Raw genomic sequence first — 13761 nt, forward strand, 5'->3', positions numbered from 1 at the left:
GTGGTGGTGACACTCGAAAGTAGTTTTGCGAGCCCGTCTCTCAGATGCAAACTTTTATCCGTTCAATTTTGCGTAAAATCGGCGATGATAGATTTCATTCTTCGCAAGTGTTCTGTACATGTGTGATGCTTCATGTCTATTTCTCCGCCTAGATTTCCTCTTCCAAACTAAGGTTAATGAAATCAAAGAGAACTACAACTACGGACATTGTCTATAAAATGTGAAGAAGCAGAAGCTCAAAAGCTACTTGCTTGGTTCAGCTGACGATTGTGATTGACTTCTGAGCGTCGGAATCTTCTTTTGTAGTTCAAGATTGGAGATCCGCTCCGCCTCCAGCGCTCGTTCAAGCTTTAATTTCACAAATTACAATATCTGTAAGCAGAAATTCTCACAGGGAAGAATACGGATGCCCCAACTACATTGACTAAGGTAGGACGATAATACCTTTGCTGCTCGGGTACTCCATTCTCCTAAAATGGCTCTCAATCTTTCGTTTTCCTCTACGTACTGTTCGAGTATTACAATTACGGTGGTTAGGAAACGAGAAAAAGTAAAGAAACAAAAAAAAATTCTATAAAATACATGTCATTGTGACAACAATACAGTAGGAAACCTGATTGTTGGTGGTCCGGACTTGCTGGATTTCGGAATCCCTCTCAGCTATCAAAGACCGAGCCAGCCTGAGCTCAGACTGCAATTGATTCATCTGCAATGTACATACATCTCTCAGTCACCTCCCAATGTCAATTATGCGATGTAGAAGAGGGCAGCAAATGAGACATTGAAAGGGTCCGTTCAGAAGATATCAGCTACATTAACGAGGTAATTGCATAACACTAACATTTTTTCATAAAGAATCAAGAGCAAACCAGCCATTACCTCAGCGGAAAGCGTCCGTAATTCCTGATCACGAGCTGCCAACAGATGGGCAAGGTCAACCTGCAAAGACAGACATCGGTAAGCATTGTTCTGACCATTTTCACATCCCACAAAGAATGAAACGAGATCAGTGCTTAAATTACATTGGCAGTTTTATGCCCACGTTTGAATCACTTCAAGAGTTTTGTATATCCTATAGAATACGAAACTAATAGTAACTAATTACCTGAGGTGTGCTCCCATCATTAGTCCTTTCGTATTGACTTAAGCATTCTTGTAACCGAAGGATCTGTGATAAACACATGTTTAGAATAAAATAAGATTGTTGATTTGAAGAAATTTAATATGCATCATGGAACACCTAACTGTCCATGCTGCACTTCAGTACCAAAATCATTAGTCGAAAACCCCAAGGAGCGGCATGTAATATATTAAGTACAATAGTACACACAAATGTCAAGGTGAGATACCTCTTCACTCAAAAAATGAAGGTTTTCACGCTGATATTGCAACAGAGCCATTTGCTGATCAGAAAGTCGACCAGCATCATGATACCTGTCACAACACATAATGAGTGTTCTTCCATTAGGATGGATGAAATATAGCCGTTTAAGAGACATATCTTAGGTTATAAACTGTTAAAGTTCTTGACACACATTCTGGCGATTGATCTCTCTTCCATTTCTGTATATAAAATTACGAAGCAAGATCACCATAAAAAAAAAAAAATTTGTATGATTACCTCAAACCTTCTAAAGAACTCGAGGGTTGAAGAGGAGAATATAATGACTTTAAGACATCAGGCTGGGAGTTTAATGAGTTATACTGGTGAACATAACCTGAAAACACCAAGATTAGCAATAAAGATGCGAGACTACTACAAGTTTAAGATTTCATGTTTACGCAGGTGTGCCTGTTAGAGCTCTACTTTGTGCTAGATATGAAAAAGATTCAGGATTAAGCTCACCAATATAGACACTCATAAAGGATGCGGCACATATCGCTTCAATTACCATAATAGTCCTGCAGATTATGAGTAAAAAAGGTCTGTCACAGGCTAATTCATAAACTAGTTTTCGTATTAATTTTATCCAACCAAAATTATACACAACATCTTGAGCTAGCCCATATTATGGTCACCTTAATAATGTTGTCCAGATTATGTATGCGGAAAAGGGAAAAGAAACTATAAAAGAGATAACAGCTACAGATCCTGAATGAGGAATTGATTATGCTCGGCATCATAAAGTGGTAATTCTTATACCTCAATATTGCTGGGAGAGTAAGGAAACTGATGTGGGGTTTCCAGACCATGACAAGTAACAATGCAGCAGTTCCTAACATTTAATCAAGATACCAGAAACTGAATTATAATAATAATAATAATGATGATGATAACAGTACTTTTCAGGGAAATTGTAACTGCAGACTCATAGGAAAGAAGCGTGGTCTTTGTAATGATAAAAAATGGAAGCCACCACATTTCAAACGAAAAGAAGAAAAACAGACAACTCAAATACAAATCCACATACCATATGAAGTAGCTGCAAAAGGTAGGCGAACAATATGCTTCAACTTCTGGCTGAAACTATAATAACCCTACAAAACAATTTGCATCTCATTGTTCAAAAATCACGTAAGTTGCCACTTATGAAACAACATGATTTCACCGGATCAAGTACGAAAAACCGAGTATACAAGATCTGGATTTCATTGCCGTATCGTTTTATTAAGTTCATCATTCGATCACTCCCTCTCTACCTATGCAATTCTGAAATGTTGTGGTGTTGGTGGCAATTTTGCACCAACATAACAAAAATTATAGTTCAAAGGATTTATTAGCTACTGGAAAATTTGCATCTGTGCATAATGTGCGTCCCACCCATCTTGGATAAACGAGATCCAAATAAACTAAAAGGTTACCTGCAATCGAATTTTCTGAACCTGGTACACCAGATACTGCTGAAAAATGCCTGAAAAAAGTTATAGATTAAATTTTGATCCGAAAACAGGAAAATTTTCTGAATTTGAAGAATGCCCAGATCAAAGAATCACAAATACCTGTGACTATCAGAAGAAGCACGTTGCAGCTGCAGAGCACTTGGGGAATCAAATATTCTATGGCCTGGAATATCCACGGAGCCGCGACGGCCACGGAGGCGTAGCCGGCGAGTATGATCAAGTAGAAAACGCTTCCGAAGAGGCTTCTCGACTTCCGGTGGCCGAACAGCGGAGCCTCGTGCATGATATCCAAAAACCTGAAAGGTGGAGACGCAATCAAAGGCGGGGTTTTTGGAATCGGGCGGCGGAAAACGATGGCATTGGCAAATTATGTGTGGGAATTGGAGGGAGATTGAGGAGGAAGACTTACAGTGCGTTGTCCTCCGGCGATGTTGACGGCAGTGAAGCGTGCCTTTCTCTCTCTGTCGACATTTTTAGACACGGATTTTGGGTTCTGTGTATTTGCGAATTGGGATCTCTGCTTCCAAGTTTCAGAGGAGTTCAGTCTCAGACTCCCTCAGAGCTTGCTCGTTAATATTTGATATTTTTTCTGGAAGTTTCCCCTTTTATGCATTTATCCTTTGACAAACAAAATTTACACTTGTTTTCCCCAAAAAAAAAACAAAAAATAATAATAATAAAAAAATTTACACTTAACCACCCAAAATTCGATTTCTTTTTTTCGATATGGAATTCCGTCTAGTTTTTCATCCATAATTTTGTTAAATGTGAGCATGTGAAATGCACAATTATTCTTTTCTAAATTTATACATTTTAATGTATATTGAATTTGAGACGTCCTAGGTGTATGAGATATCATAGCAACATGGAACACCCGGACAATGTTTTACTCCAAGGCTGCAGTGAGTAGATCGAGAGGTGGTTCCGCCCCTTTCTATAGAAAGTTGAGAAAAATGATTCACAAAAAAAAAATAATAATAAATAAAATAAAACATCTTAAACATTTTAGCGATAGGTACTTACAAATAGATGTGAATATCCTCGAAAATGGATTCTCGTGCAAATCAAAATAATAACTCTAATTTTCAAGGCAGTCATGTGTTTAGATTTGATTGAACTGTGGATCGAAATTGGGCGAATGTGTCATATACACCTAATCGATTTTAAACTAGGTGGATATTTGTTTGGCCAACTACCTTGGTTGTGAAGGAACAATAATAAAAGAGTTTAGGGTAAATTACATTTTACCACTTTAGGTTTATGGTCGATTTCAATTCCTTACATCTTTAAAATATTTTAATTTCATACATCAAGTACTATTTTATTTCAATATAATACATCTGTTACATTTTTCATTCATTGATCCGTTAAGAGCTGACGTGGCTACCACATTTTAATGTAATTTTTAGTTAAAAAAAAACTTGCATCTTCTCAAAATAAAATTTAAAAAAAAAAAAAAAAAAACCCCATAAACCTATCCCTTCCACGCAACCCCACCCCCCACCCCCCCCCCCCCCCACCACCACCACCACGACGCATCTCCTCCACTCTCTTCACCTCCCTTGACCCCAAAACCCAGCCCATTTGAGCTACTCCACATTGTCTCTTCCCTTCTCTCTCTGGCTTTTCAATTTCAGAAAATCCATTCCAGAAATCAGAGGGCAATGGAATCAAAAACAAAAACCGACAAAAGTGCAAGAAACCTAGGAGAAAGAATGCTCCTTATGGGACTTCAAGATTGGAAAACCCATCTCCTCCACTATCTTTTTCTTCCGTGGGCGCGAAGAGGTGATACAATCCAAATCTCTAGGCCCTTAATCAACCTGCAAGTAACACAGAGGATAGAGAGGAAGAGAGAAAGAAGACGAAGGAGTGGAGCTCCAATATTTTTTGTATTGATTTCTTTTGTAAAATTATGATCTCCTCTTTTACATTCAAAGCATGAGCTTATATATAAGTTTCCACTAAAACAAATTGCCAGCTGGCAATAACTAATCACTCCCTAATACTCATATTTAGTCTGCTATTACATCACTAATTGTGATCGAGATACGGGATCATAACAAGAGGCCCGTCTAGAATTTGACTTTCCACGACAAAGTCGACAGCGAGGAAGAAGGTTTTGTCGATGGGGATCCAGGTCGAAGATTCGAGACCAACATGTGGCGGCAGCGGCGAAGCGGTAGGTTTGCTTCAATTTAAAAGATTTTTGGTGCCCATTTTCGTTGGAAACCATGGCTGATTTGGCGAGCCACATCCAAAACTACAAGGTCCGATTCTTCCCCGAGTCCCTTTCTCCCTATTTAATTCCAAAACCCCTCTACCTTTTTTTCCCTCTTTTTGTTCTAGAACACCCCTACCCTTTTTCCTTTGCAATTCCACCCCCCTCGTAGCCCAACCACAAAACCTACTGCCAAAGTCTCAAACCATCTCCACCTCCCTCCCATTGAGGCATGACCATCTCCTTTGACAGTTGACGATGACTCCTGGTCCTCGGGGATGGAGACGTCAGTGGGCGAGGATGGAAGAGTAAGGGGTTGGGTTTTGCGTTTTCAGTTTTATTTTATTTTATATATATTTTTATTTTTAGAAGATTCAGGTTTTTTTTAAATTAATTTTCTTTTTTGCCACGTAGAACAAATTAATGTGTCAGCCACGTCAACTCTTAACGTATCAATAAATGGAAAATGTAACAGATGTATTATATTGAAATAAAATAATACTTGATGTATGAAATTGAAATGTTTTAAATATATTGTAAGGAATTAAAATCAACCCTAAATTTGAGAAGGTAAAATGTAATTTACCCAAGAGTTTATGAGTCATTTGTGCAATTTTTCTGCTAATTAATATTATTTCTTTACACATCAAAATATTGGGCTTTGTATTGGGCCCAAAAAAAGCCCAAGTATTCAGATGGGGCAATCTTTTGTTGACGGGCCGGTGACATAATCTCCAACTCAAAGCCAACACTGCGTCTCTTATAAACCCTAAGGCAGTGACCTCACAACTTCAGAAAGAAATGAACCAATTTCCAGGCTTTCATCTTCTTCCTCCATTTCTGGTTGCTGGGTTTTCCTCCATTTCTTCGTTTTCGTATCTCTCCGATTAATCCCACCGCGAAACGCCCTAAAACCCCGATGAAGCTCCGGTTTGGTGAGCTGACATTTCTGGGTTTTTCTCCATATCCATTAGGACCCACGATCCGAATCCCAAACCCCATACGACTTCCGGGCGACCCGCGAGAAAATCCGGTCAATCAACCCGAACCCAGAACAGGATTTTCATTGAAAACATCTATGAGAGCAGTGCTGAGCCTAGGGATGGGCCGGCGGTGCAGATGACCGTCCTGTTCTTCAAAGCCCGTCCGACCTTCTGGGTTCGAGCCTCCAAGATCGCCTTTTCCCATTTTCACAACCTCGCCCACTGTGGAGCTCGGCCGCGCCCGCTTCACGACTTTGAGGTAACGTCAAACCCAGAGGCTTGGTTTGTGAAAGTTGTTTGCACTCTGTTTCTTCGCTCGCATTCACTGGATTTGGTTTATCTTAGTAAGAACCTTTCACCTTCGACTGCTTTCGAGGTTATTAAAAGGTTGAACAATCCGATATTGGGGTTGAAATTCTTTGAGCTCAGTAGGGTTAGTTTGAGTGTTAATCATAGTGTATGGACTTACAATTTTCTTTTGAGGTCTCTGTGTCAAATGGGGCTTCAAGATTCTGCTAAATTGGTGTTTGATTACATGAGGAGTGACGGGCATACACCCGATGATTCGGCTGTGGAACTCTTGGTGTCGTCGTATGCTCAGATGGGCAAGTTGGATAATGCTGAGAAGTTTCTTGATGAGGTTCATTGTGATGAGATTAGATTGACGCCTTTCGTATACAATAACTTGTTCAATGTGTTGGTTAAACAGAATAAAGCGGATGAGGCTGTTTACTTGTTTAGAAAGCATATGTGGTCACATTGTCGCCCGGATAGCTGGACTTTCAATATTCTAATTCGAGGTCTATGCAGAGTTGGGGAAGTTGATAAGGCATTTGAGTTGTTCAGTGATATGGGGAGTTTTGGTTGCTACCCCGATATGGTTACGTATAATACACTAATTACTGGACTTTGTAGGACTAACGAGGTAGATAGGGGATGTCAATTACTCAAAGAGGTTCAATCAAGAATCGAACTTTCACCCGATGTTATAACTTTCACGTCAGTCATATCAGGATATTGCAAGTTGGGTAAGATGGAGGAGGCCTCAGTTCTTTTTGATGAGATGATTAATGCCGGAGTTAGACCAACTTCTGTTACTTTCAATGCAATGATTGATGGATTTGGTAAGACTGGCAACATGGGTTCTGCACTTGCTATGCATCAGAAAATGCTCTTTCATGGTTATCGATCAGATGTTTTTACCTTCACTTCCCTAATTGATGGCCATTGTCGAGCTGGGCAACTGAGTCAGGGATTAAAGCTTTGGCAGGAGATGAATGGGAAAAATGTGTCTCCAAGTGCGTATACTTTCTCTGTCCTTATTAATGCTTTGTGCAAGGAGAGTAGACTACATGAAGCACGTGATTTTCTGAGGCAATTAAAGTGGAGTAATGTGGTTCCGAAACCTTTTATATACAACCCTGTGATAGATGGATTCTGTAAGGCTGGCAATGTTGATGAGGCAAACGCCATTGTGGCCGAGATGGAAGAGAAGAGATGCAGCCCTGATAAAGTGACGTTTACCATTCTCATACTCGGGAATTGTATGAAAGGGAGAATGTCTGAGGCAATTAGCAATTTTAAAAAGATGTTGGCAATTGGTTGTGCCCCGGACAACATCACGGTAAATGCTTTGACATCTTGCCTCATGAAGGCTGGGATGCCTAATGAAGCCCATCACATTAAGCAAATTGCATACAAGGACCTCAATTCGGGCATGTCACCTTCAGGAAGAACTGATCATATGAAAGCAAATGCACAAATTCCAGTGGCTGTTTGATTGAAGCTCTATCACAAAACTGGAGTTGGAGTACAGCTTCCAGTGGTTGGAGGAGGTCCTTCCGCACGCAACAGTGCATCAGGCACCAAATGGAGCATGCTCAGTTTGTGACACAAATGGGTCGAAAACCAGTAAGTACTTTGCGCGTTTTCATTTTGAGTTTAGAGCCAAGACTGTATATTTACCTTGCCATACAAAGTTTGCTCAATGATATAATTCCTCAATAGGCTGGCCTTGCACTCTCGACATGGTTATACTTGTTCGTGTTCCGGCGTTTCAGCCACTAAGCATCTAGTAACATGGCAAGGGAAAGGGAGTTGGGAGCGAGCAATTGCAGAACTTCATAAACTCAGCAAATCGCTTCGAATCAAATAGATTTTGTGCATACTTGTTCATGTTAGATTTGCTCGTAATCTTTATACGTTGCTGGCTTACCATGATTTGTCAAAGTTATAAAAATCATTGCCACAATGTTTGCTTTACTGCGTTACAGAGAAATTGCTGTGTATGAATTCCATTCCATTTCATTGATGATAATATTTTTACAGAAACATATACGGTTAGTTGGCCAAATTACACTTTTGGTAACCGTGGTTGGAACAATTTTCCACTTTAGTCATTTAGTTTGTTTACTTCAATTTTAGTCCCAATCGCTAACCTCGTTCAAATTGAAGATAGAAAGTTTGACGTTTGGGCACGTGCATGTCTTGTGTGCAACCACCTTCGAAATTGCGGTGATGGTTTCAAAGAAACCCAACTCAATGCAACTCTCCAATTCTTGAAAACTCAATTAGTTTCCGACGAAATCTAAAAGTTAAAACCGAAGAACCTTTGCAGAAATCTCTGACCCTACTTAGCTTCGAAACGGCGTCGTCGGGTCGGCTGCAGCGAGCCAACAATGATGCTCGTACCAAACACACATCAGAAGAGATCGAATTGGAAGTGGTTGAGAGCTTGAAAGTTGCCGCAAAAGTGAGGAAGGCTTACAGTACGAGAATGCCGACGTCATGCCGAGAGATTGCTTTGGGAAGAGGGAAGGTTTTTTTTTTTTGGGTGTTTTAACAACATTCCCGGTATTGTTCACTTCTAACGAAAAATCATATTTATACATTTCCTCTGGTACTATTTACTATACTTTTAAAAAAAGTTTTTCATTAAAAGTGAAGTTTTTTTGAACTTTTCGTTAGTTTTTTTTTTTTTTTTTTTTTCCATTTAATATTTTTAGCTTTTTCAACGTTTCAATACTCAATTAAATAAAAGTTCAAAAGTCCTTTTATGAAAGGATAAACGTGTCATTAACATTTCAGAAAAAGCGAGTATAAGGACAATTAGGTGGGTTTAGCAACCTCTGTGAGTGTTATCGGCCCTAAAAAAGAATGGATAGCCGTGACTTGTCATCAATTATCATCTTTTAAAAAAAAAAAATACTAAAAAAAAAAAAAAAGCTTTTCGTCCCTTCAAAATTCGACCTTGTTGCCATGTTTATTCTCATGAAATGAGTATTGGAATTATCCATTTCTTGACTTCCATACGTTTGATGGAACATTGTTGTTGGAATTATCCCAATATCTAACTTCCCTTGTAATCTAAAGCAACTCAGTATTACGATCTGATGGTATTCCTGTTCATTTAGAGTGTGAAAGGTCTTTAAGTTCGAATATCGTAGATTGCAAATTCGATACCAAATTAGGTTGCCTATTGTGTGGTTTAGCCAAACTCCCCATCTTCTTTATGTAAAAATATCGATATACTAAAAAAAAAAAAAAAAAAATGTAACCTAATACCTGAAAATTCAAAGACAAGATCAACGAGTGAGGGCTCATCAATCTCATATCTATATTTTTTTTTCTTTTCGCATCTCGATTTATGACTTCCTCCACGTAAACGTGCAACTTTAATTTAAACAAAAGGACCTTTCGTTGCTTATATTACATAGGCAATAAATAATAGTCTTTGTATCTTATTTGTACATCAAGGCAGAAACATTAGTCACCACTAAACAACGACCCGTTCCTTCACCTTCAAGCTGGAAACCCTAGTACAACAGAACATATCCCAGTCCGAAACAACGATGAATTTCGTATTACATATCCACAACCACGGCCACCGTTTCTTTCGACAGACTTACGCGACAACCGGGTACGATGCACACGTTGCAACACCTGCAATACAGATCATTGAAATCAATAAGAAGCTACACCTCAGTTTCCAGCCAAAACATATCCCACATTTATTAGTTTAGCAACCCGAAAAGTAAACCGAAAAACTTACCACACATGTTCTTCCCATACTCCATCTTGAAGTAGCCATTGTCGCCCCAGCTTTCTCCCCAAGAGTTCTTGATGAGCCAGTACGGGACGCCGCTTTCAACTCCGTACCCAACTGCAAGAACTGCATGGTTCACATCCTGCAAACATAACACGAGATTAGGATAACGTTTTGGTTAATTTGAAAAGACAAATAGATTAAGACTAAATCAAAAGTTTAAAACGCACCATGGGGCCGGTACCGCATGTGTCACTGGTGTAAACTCCCGACTTGTAAAATCGGAAACCATTGATGACCTGAAACGCCACACTGACTGGCCGCACAAATGCAACAGCATGCTTCAATTCTTCTTCAGCACCCTGCATAATTTTGCACATAACAATTACAAGCTGCCCCTTGAAATTTAAAGCATTTCAATTGTCAAAAAGTGCTTATAAGCTCTGCTTTTCTGTCCCGTTAAGGTTACCAGGGTGATATTGACAGAGTCGACGACTTGGACACCAATATTTTCTGCCGAGTATTTGCAAACACCGTCGACTCCAACATACGGATAAGCAGCCTCGGTGTCAAGACCGCCATTGTACTTGATGTACTCAAATGCTTGAGATGGCAACCCACCACTGCAGCCGTTATTGTTGAATGCGCCAGCGCAATCCACAAGCTGCTGCTCCGATAGGGAGATTTGCTTTCCGAATGCCTGCACATACGCAGCCTCGAGAGCTCCAGTGGTGCTGCATCATCCATATATTAGTGTTAAACATTCGAAATACACAATAATTAGTATGCCTTAATTTACAATTTGCATTCGGCAATCATCGAAAATACTCAAGCTAGGAAAAAAACCTGAATGTCCAGCAAGATCCACAGTGACCTTGATCTTTAACTGGAGTCACTATGCCTTCTTCTTTCCAGTTTTTCTGTACATACACACAAAGGAACAGTCGATATTAACTTCAAAGCGGTAGATCTAGCTAGCTACGCGTTTATTAGTAACCGATCATAATAATTGATTATAATTGATGTAATTAATGTGCCGATTTACTGCATAATAGGGGTTTCTCTTACATTTTCCATTGTCTTAATATAAAGTTGCGAAAAATATTGATTTAGCGTCACTCAGTCTCTAGTTGATTAGAAATATCATGCATTTAAATCTAATGAACGAAAAACCTATTTACCGATTCAGGAAGAACGGCATCAGTGAGCTTGTGGTTGCCCTTTGTGGTGGCAGAGCAGTTCTGAGCAGCTCCCAACCTGTGCCTTGTGAACTCTTCCCAGCTCCAATCAGCAAACCCTTTAATATATCAATCAATTTAACCCTAGTTAGTAAATTCACCTATTAATGTGCACACTACTTGAGTTTTTTTTGCAGTGCTTTTAAAATGATTGAAAGCGTTTTTGGTGAAAATGTTTTCGAAGCTAAACTTTTAGAAAAAACGCAAGTGAATACTGAAAAAGCAAAGTATTTTTTTGGAAGGACATTGGAACCCAAAAACATTTTCTGCAAAAGTACTTATCTCAACTGCTAAACTAATCAAAATCAAATAAACACTAACGACATGTCAATTACATATCACATCTACAATTGAAATTAGTAAATTGATTATTTCGGCCAATTTCCCGTCTTTTTTCTCTAAATTTCAACCAGATACTGTTCAATTATTTATTTATTTTTTCAACCAGATACAACAATAACTCAGTTATAATCCAACGCAGAAACAAAATTAATATCTTTTTTATTTTAAAAAAAAATAAAAACAGAGAGCAGACAGAGAAGGAAATGAAAAAGGTTGACTTACGATTGAGAGCAAGAGTGTAAGGCAAGCCCTTCTTATTGGTAGATCGAATCAGCTTCTTATTCTCCGAGAAAATCGCATACCGCAGCTTCATCTCCTCCGCGCTCTCGTACTTCTTCCCGTACCTGATCATTCCCAAAAACCAAAGAAAAACAAAGTCAGTTAATCGGACGGTGGTGATCTCTGATCAGGAACGAACTACTCCGCGTGGAGCCGGCCAACCCACCTGTGAGCGAAGCGGGCGAAGGAGAGGACGTGGCGGCAGCTGCCGAGGACCTGGACGACTTGCTCCTCCATGTCACGGAGGGAGTCGGACACCAATCGGATTGGGTTGGACTCATCGAAGCTCGATGCTGCCGCGACGCAGCTGATCGCCGCCAGGACCAAGGCGGCGGACAAGAATAGCGTCAGCCGAGCCATGTTTTTGGTGATGTGTCGGAGGAGAAGATGGACGGAGATTCTGCTGATTGAATCTTTGGTGAGGGGGAGGCCACTCTGGTGCTCTGGAATCCACTGGTTGGGCTTCTTATTAAACAACCATAACCAACCAGCAGTTGCCACGTTGCTGTAACGCTTACGTACCTCTTCCAATTTTATACGTATTTTTTTGCGGTAATTTACTTTGGGTTTTACTTTTCAGGGTTAGGGTTTCGTTATCGATGACGTACGGCGTGACCTCAAAAGCTTTTTGAGCCGTTTAACATTTTGTAAGTTTGTATTGTATAGCATTTTCCGTCCATAAACAATCGTTTTGCAACTATTTTCCCAAAAAAAATAAAAAACAATCGTTTTGCAACTTATTTTTTGATATATGAATTGCTGATGTCTTCTAACAAAGTAAATACTAAAAGTGTTCAATATCCAGTTAAGTCTATCTTTTTTTTGGTCTATGAGAATTTTTATAACAAAGTTCGAAAGAACAAATTACAAAAATTCCACATGTGAAAGCAAGAAATAAAAACAGCCCCAATTGCTTAAGTGATTAGCATATTGGATTGGGTTCCTAACTTTCAAAACCAACAAAATTGGATCAAATGAACTCTAGTTCGAAAATATGTCCCACATATTATACAACCAAAACACGTGTTAATTTTCATCTAATTAAAATGTGTGATTAATATTATATTTGATTTTAATAGTTTGATATTTCATTCTTTTTTGTTGTTAGAATCGACTATTTTATCCAACTCAATCATTAGGTGGATCGGTTCAAATTATAGGCTCATATAAGTTATAAGATTGAACCAGATACAATTCAATGTACGTAAGATTGAATTTGAATTGATTAAATTTTATTGGTTTCGAATCATGAACACCCCTATAGTAGAGATTCAATGATCATGAGAAAACTATGTCATACCTTGTTATCCCTAACACTATATGAACTGAATGTACTCATTTGAAGATGTTTCAGTTTGTGGTGATGGCTTTGCCAAGCTAGTCACTCTGGTGTCAATAATCGAACCAGTTATTTTCTTTTGTTTTATTTTTTGTCATTGCTGGACTCAACCACCATCACCATTTGTCACCTTCAAAGAAAAATCCCTCGAATAGTAGAATGCACTGTTTGTTTATTTATTCAACGACGGAAAATGTTGCATATAAATTGGAAAAAAAAAAAAAAAAAAAACAGAAGATAGAAAGAGACATGGAACAACACTATGAAAATGATGTTCAACAAAACAAACCAAGAAAAGATGGGTTACTAAAAAACGGCATAAATATCATGAAATAAACTTAAATGGATGACAACAATAGAATTGGTCCCATTAGGAAACCGATATCTAAGAAAAGATTCCAAGAAAAAAATATCTACTTGTATGGTTGGTGATGAATGATAAGGAAAATGTTAATTAGGCTTAAAAGATGCTC

At 38.8% G+C, this 13761-nt stretch overlaps 3 protein-coding genes across 4 annotated transcripts; 1 reads left to right on the forward strand and 2 right to left on the reverse strand.

The window, feature by feature from the left end:
* Positions 1-66: 66 nt before the first annotated feature.
* Positions 67-3425, reverse strand: LOC103950270 (protein FIP1). The gene is made up of 13 exons (XM_009361463.3): positions 3251-3425; positions 2941-3137; positions 2803-2852; positions 2412-2478; positions 2144-2216; positions 1847-1902; positions 1622-1718; positions 1350-1434; positions 1106-1168; positions 880-939; positions 614-706; positions 445-507; positions 67-348 (listed from the first exon to the last, which is right to left on the reverse strand). Exons 1-13 carry the CDS (start codon positions 3310-3312, stop codon positions 244-246), a joined length of 1071 nt encoding a protein of 356 aa, XP_009359738.1. The 5' UTR covers positions 3313-3425; the 3' UTR covers positions 67-243.
* A 2378-nt stretch (positions 3426-5803) lies between these two features.
* On the forward strand, positions 5804-8398 carry LOC103950269 (pentatricopeptide repeat-containing protein At2g06000). The gene is made up of 2 exons (XM_009361459.3): positions 5804-7956; positions 8053-8398. Exon 1 carries the CDS (start codon positions 6182-6184, stop codon positions 7823-7825), a length of 1644 nt encoding a protein of 547 aa, XP_009359734.2. The 5' UTR covers positions 5804-6181; the 3' UTR covers positions 7826-7956; positions 8053-8398.
* Positions 8399-9637: 1239 nt separating this feature from the next.
* On the reverse strand, positions 9638-12397 carry LOC103950268 (thiol protease aleurain). Of its 2 annotated transcripts, XR_007259629.1 has the most exons (9): positions 12116-12397; positions 11893-12014; positions 11272-11387; positions 10937-11010; positions 10560-10824; positions 10321-10452; positions 10097-10232; positions 9836-9987; positions 9638-9802 (listed from the first exon to the last, which is right to left on the reverse strand). XR_007259629.1 is itself a non-coding variant. In XM_009361458.3 (8 exons), the coding sequence occupies exons 1-8, from the start codon at positions 12307-12309 to the stop codon at positions 9950-9952; spliced, it is 1077 nt and encodes a 358-aa protein (XP_009359733.2). In that variant the 5' UTR covers positions 12310-12397; the 3' UTR covers positions 9638-9949. The 2 variants fall into 2 exon arrangements, 1 of the variants encoding a protein (XP_009359733.2); XM_009361458.3 differs by having other exon boundaries at positions 9638-9987.
* Positions 12398-13761: the final 1364 nt, after the last annotated feature.

Source organism: the organism of the source record quoted next, unplaced genomic scaffold (genome assembly GCF_019419815.1).
Source record: "Pyrus x bretschneideri cultivar Hongxiangsu unplaced genomic scaffold, Pyrus_bretschneideri_v1 Contig1, whole genome shotgun sequence".
Classification (NCBI taxonomy): domain Eukaryota; kingdom Viridiplantae; phylum Streptophyta; class Magnoliopsida; order Rosales; family Rosaceae; genus Pyrus; species Pyrus x bretschneideri.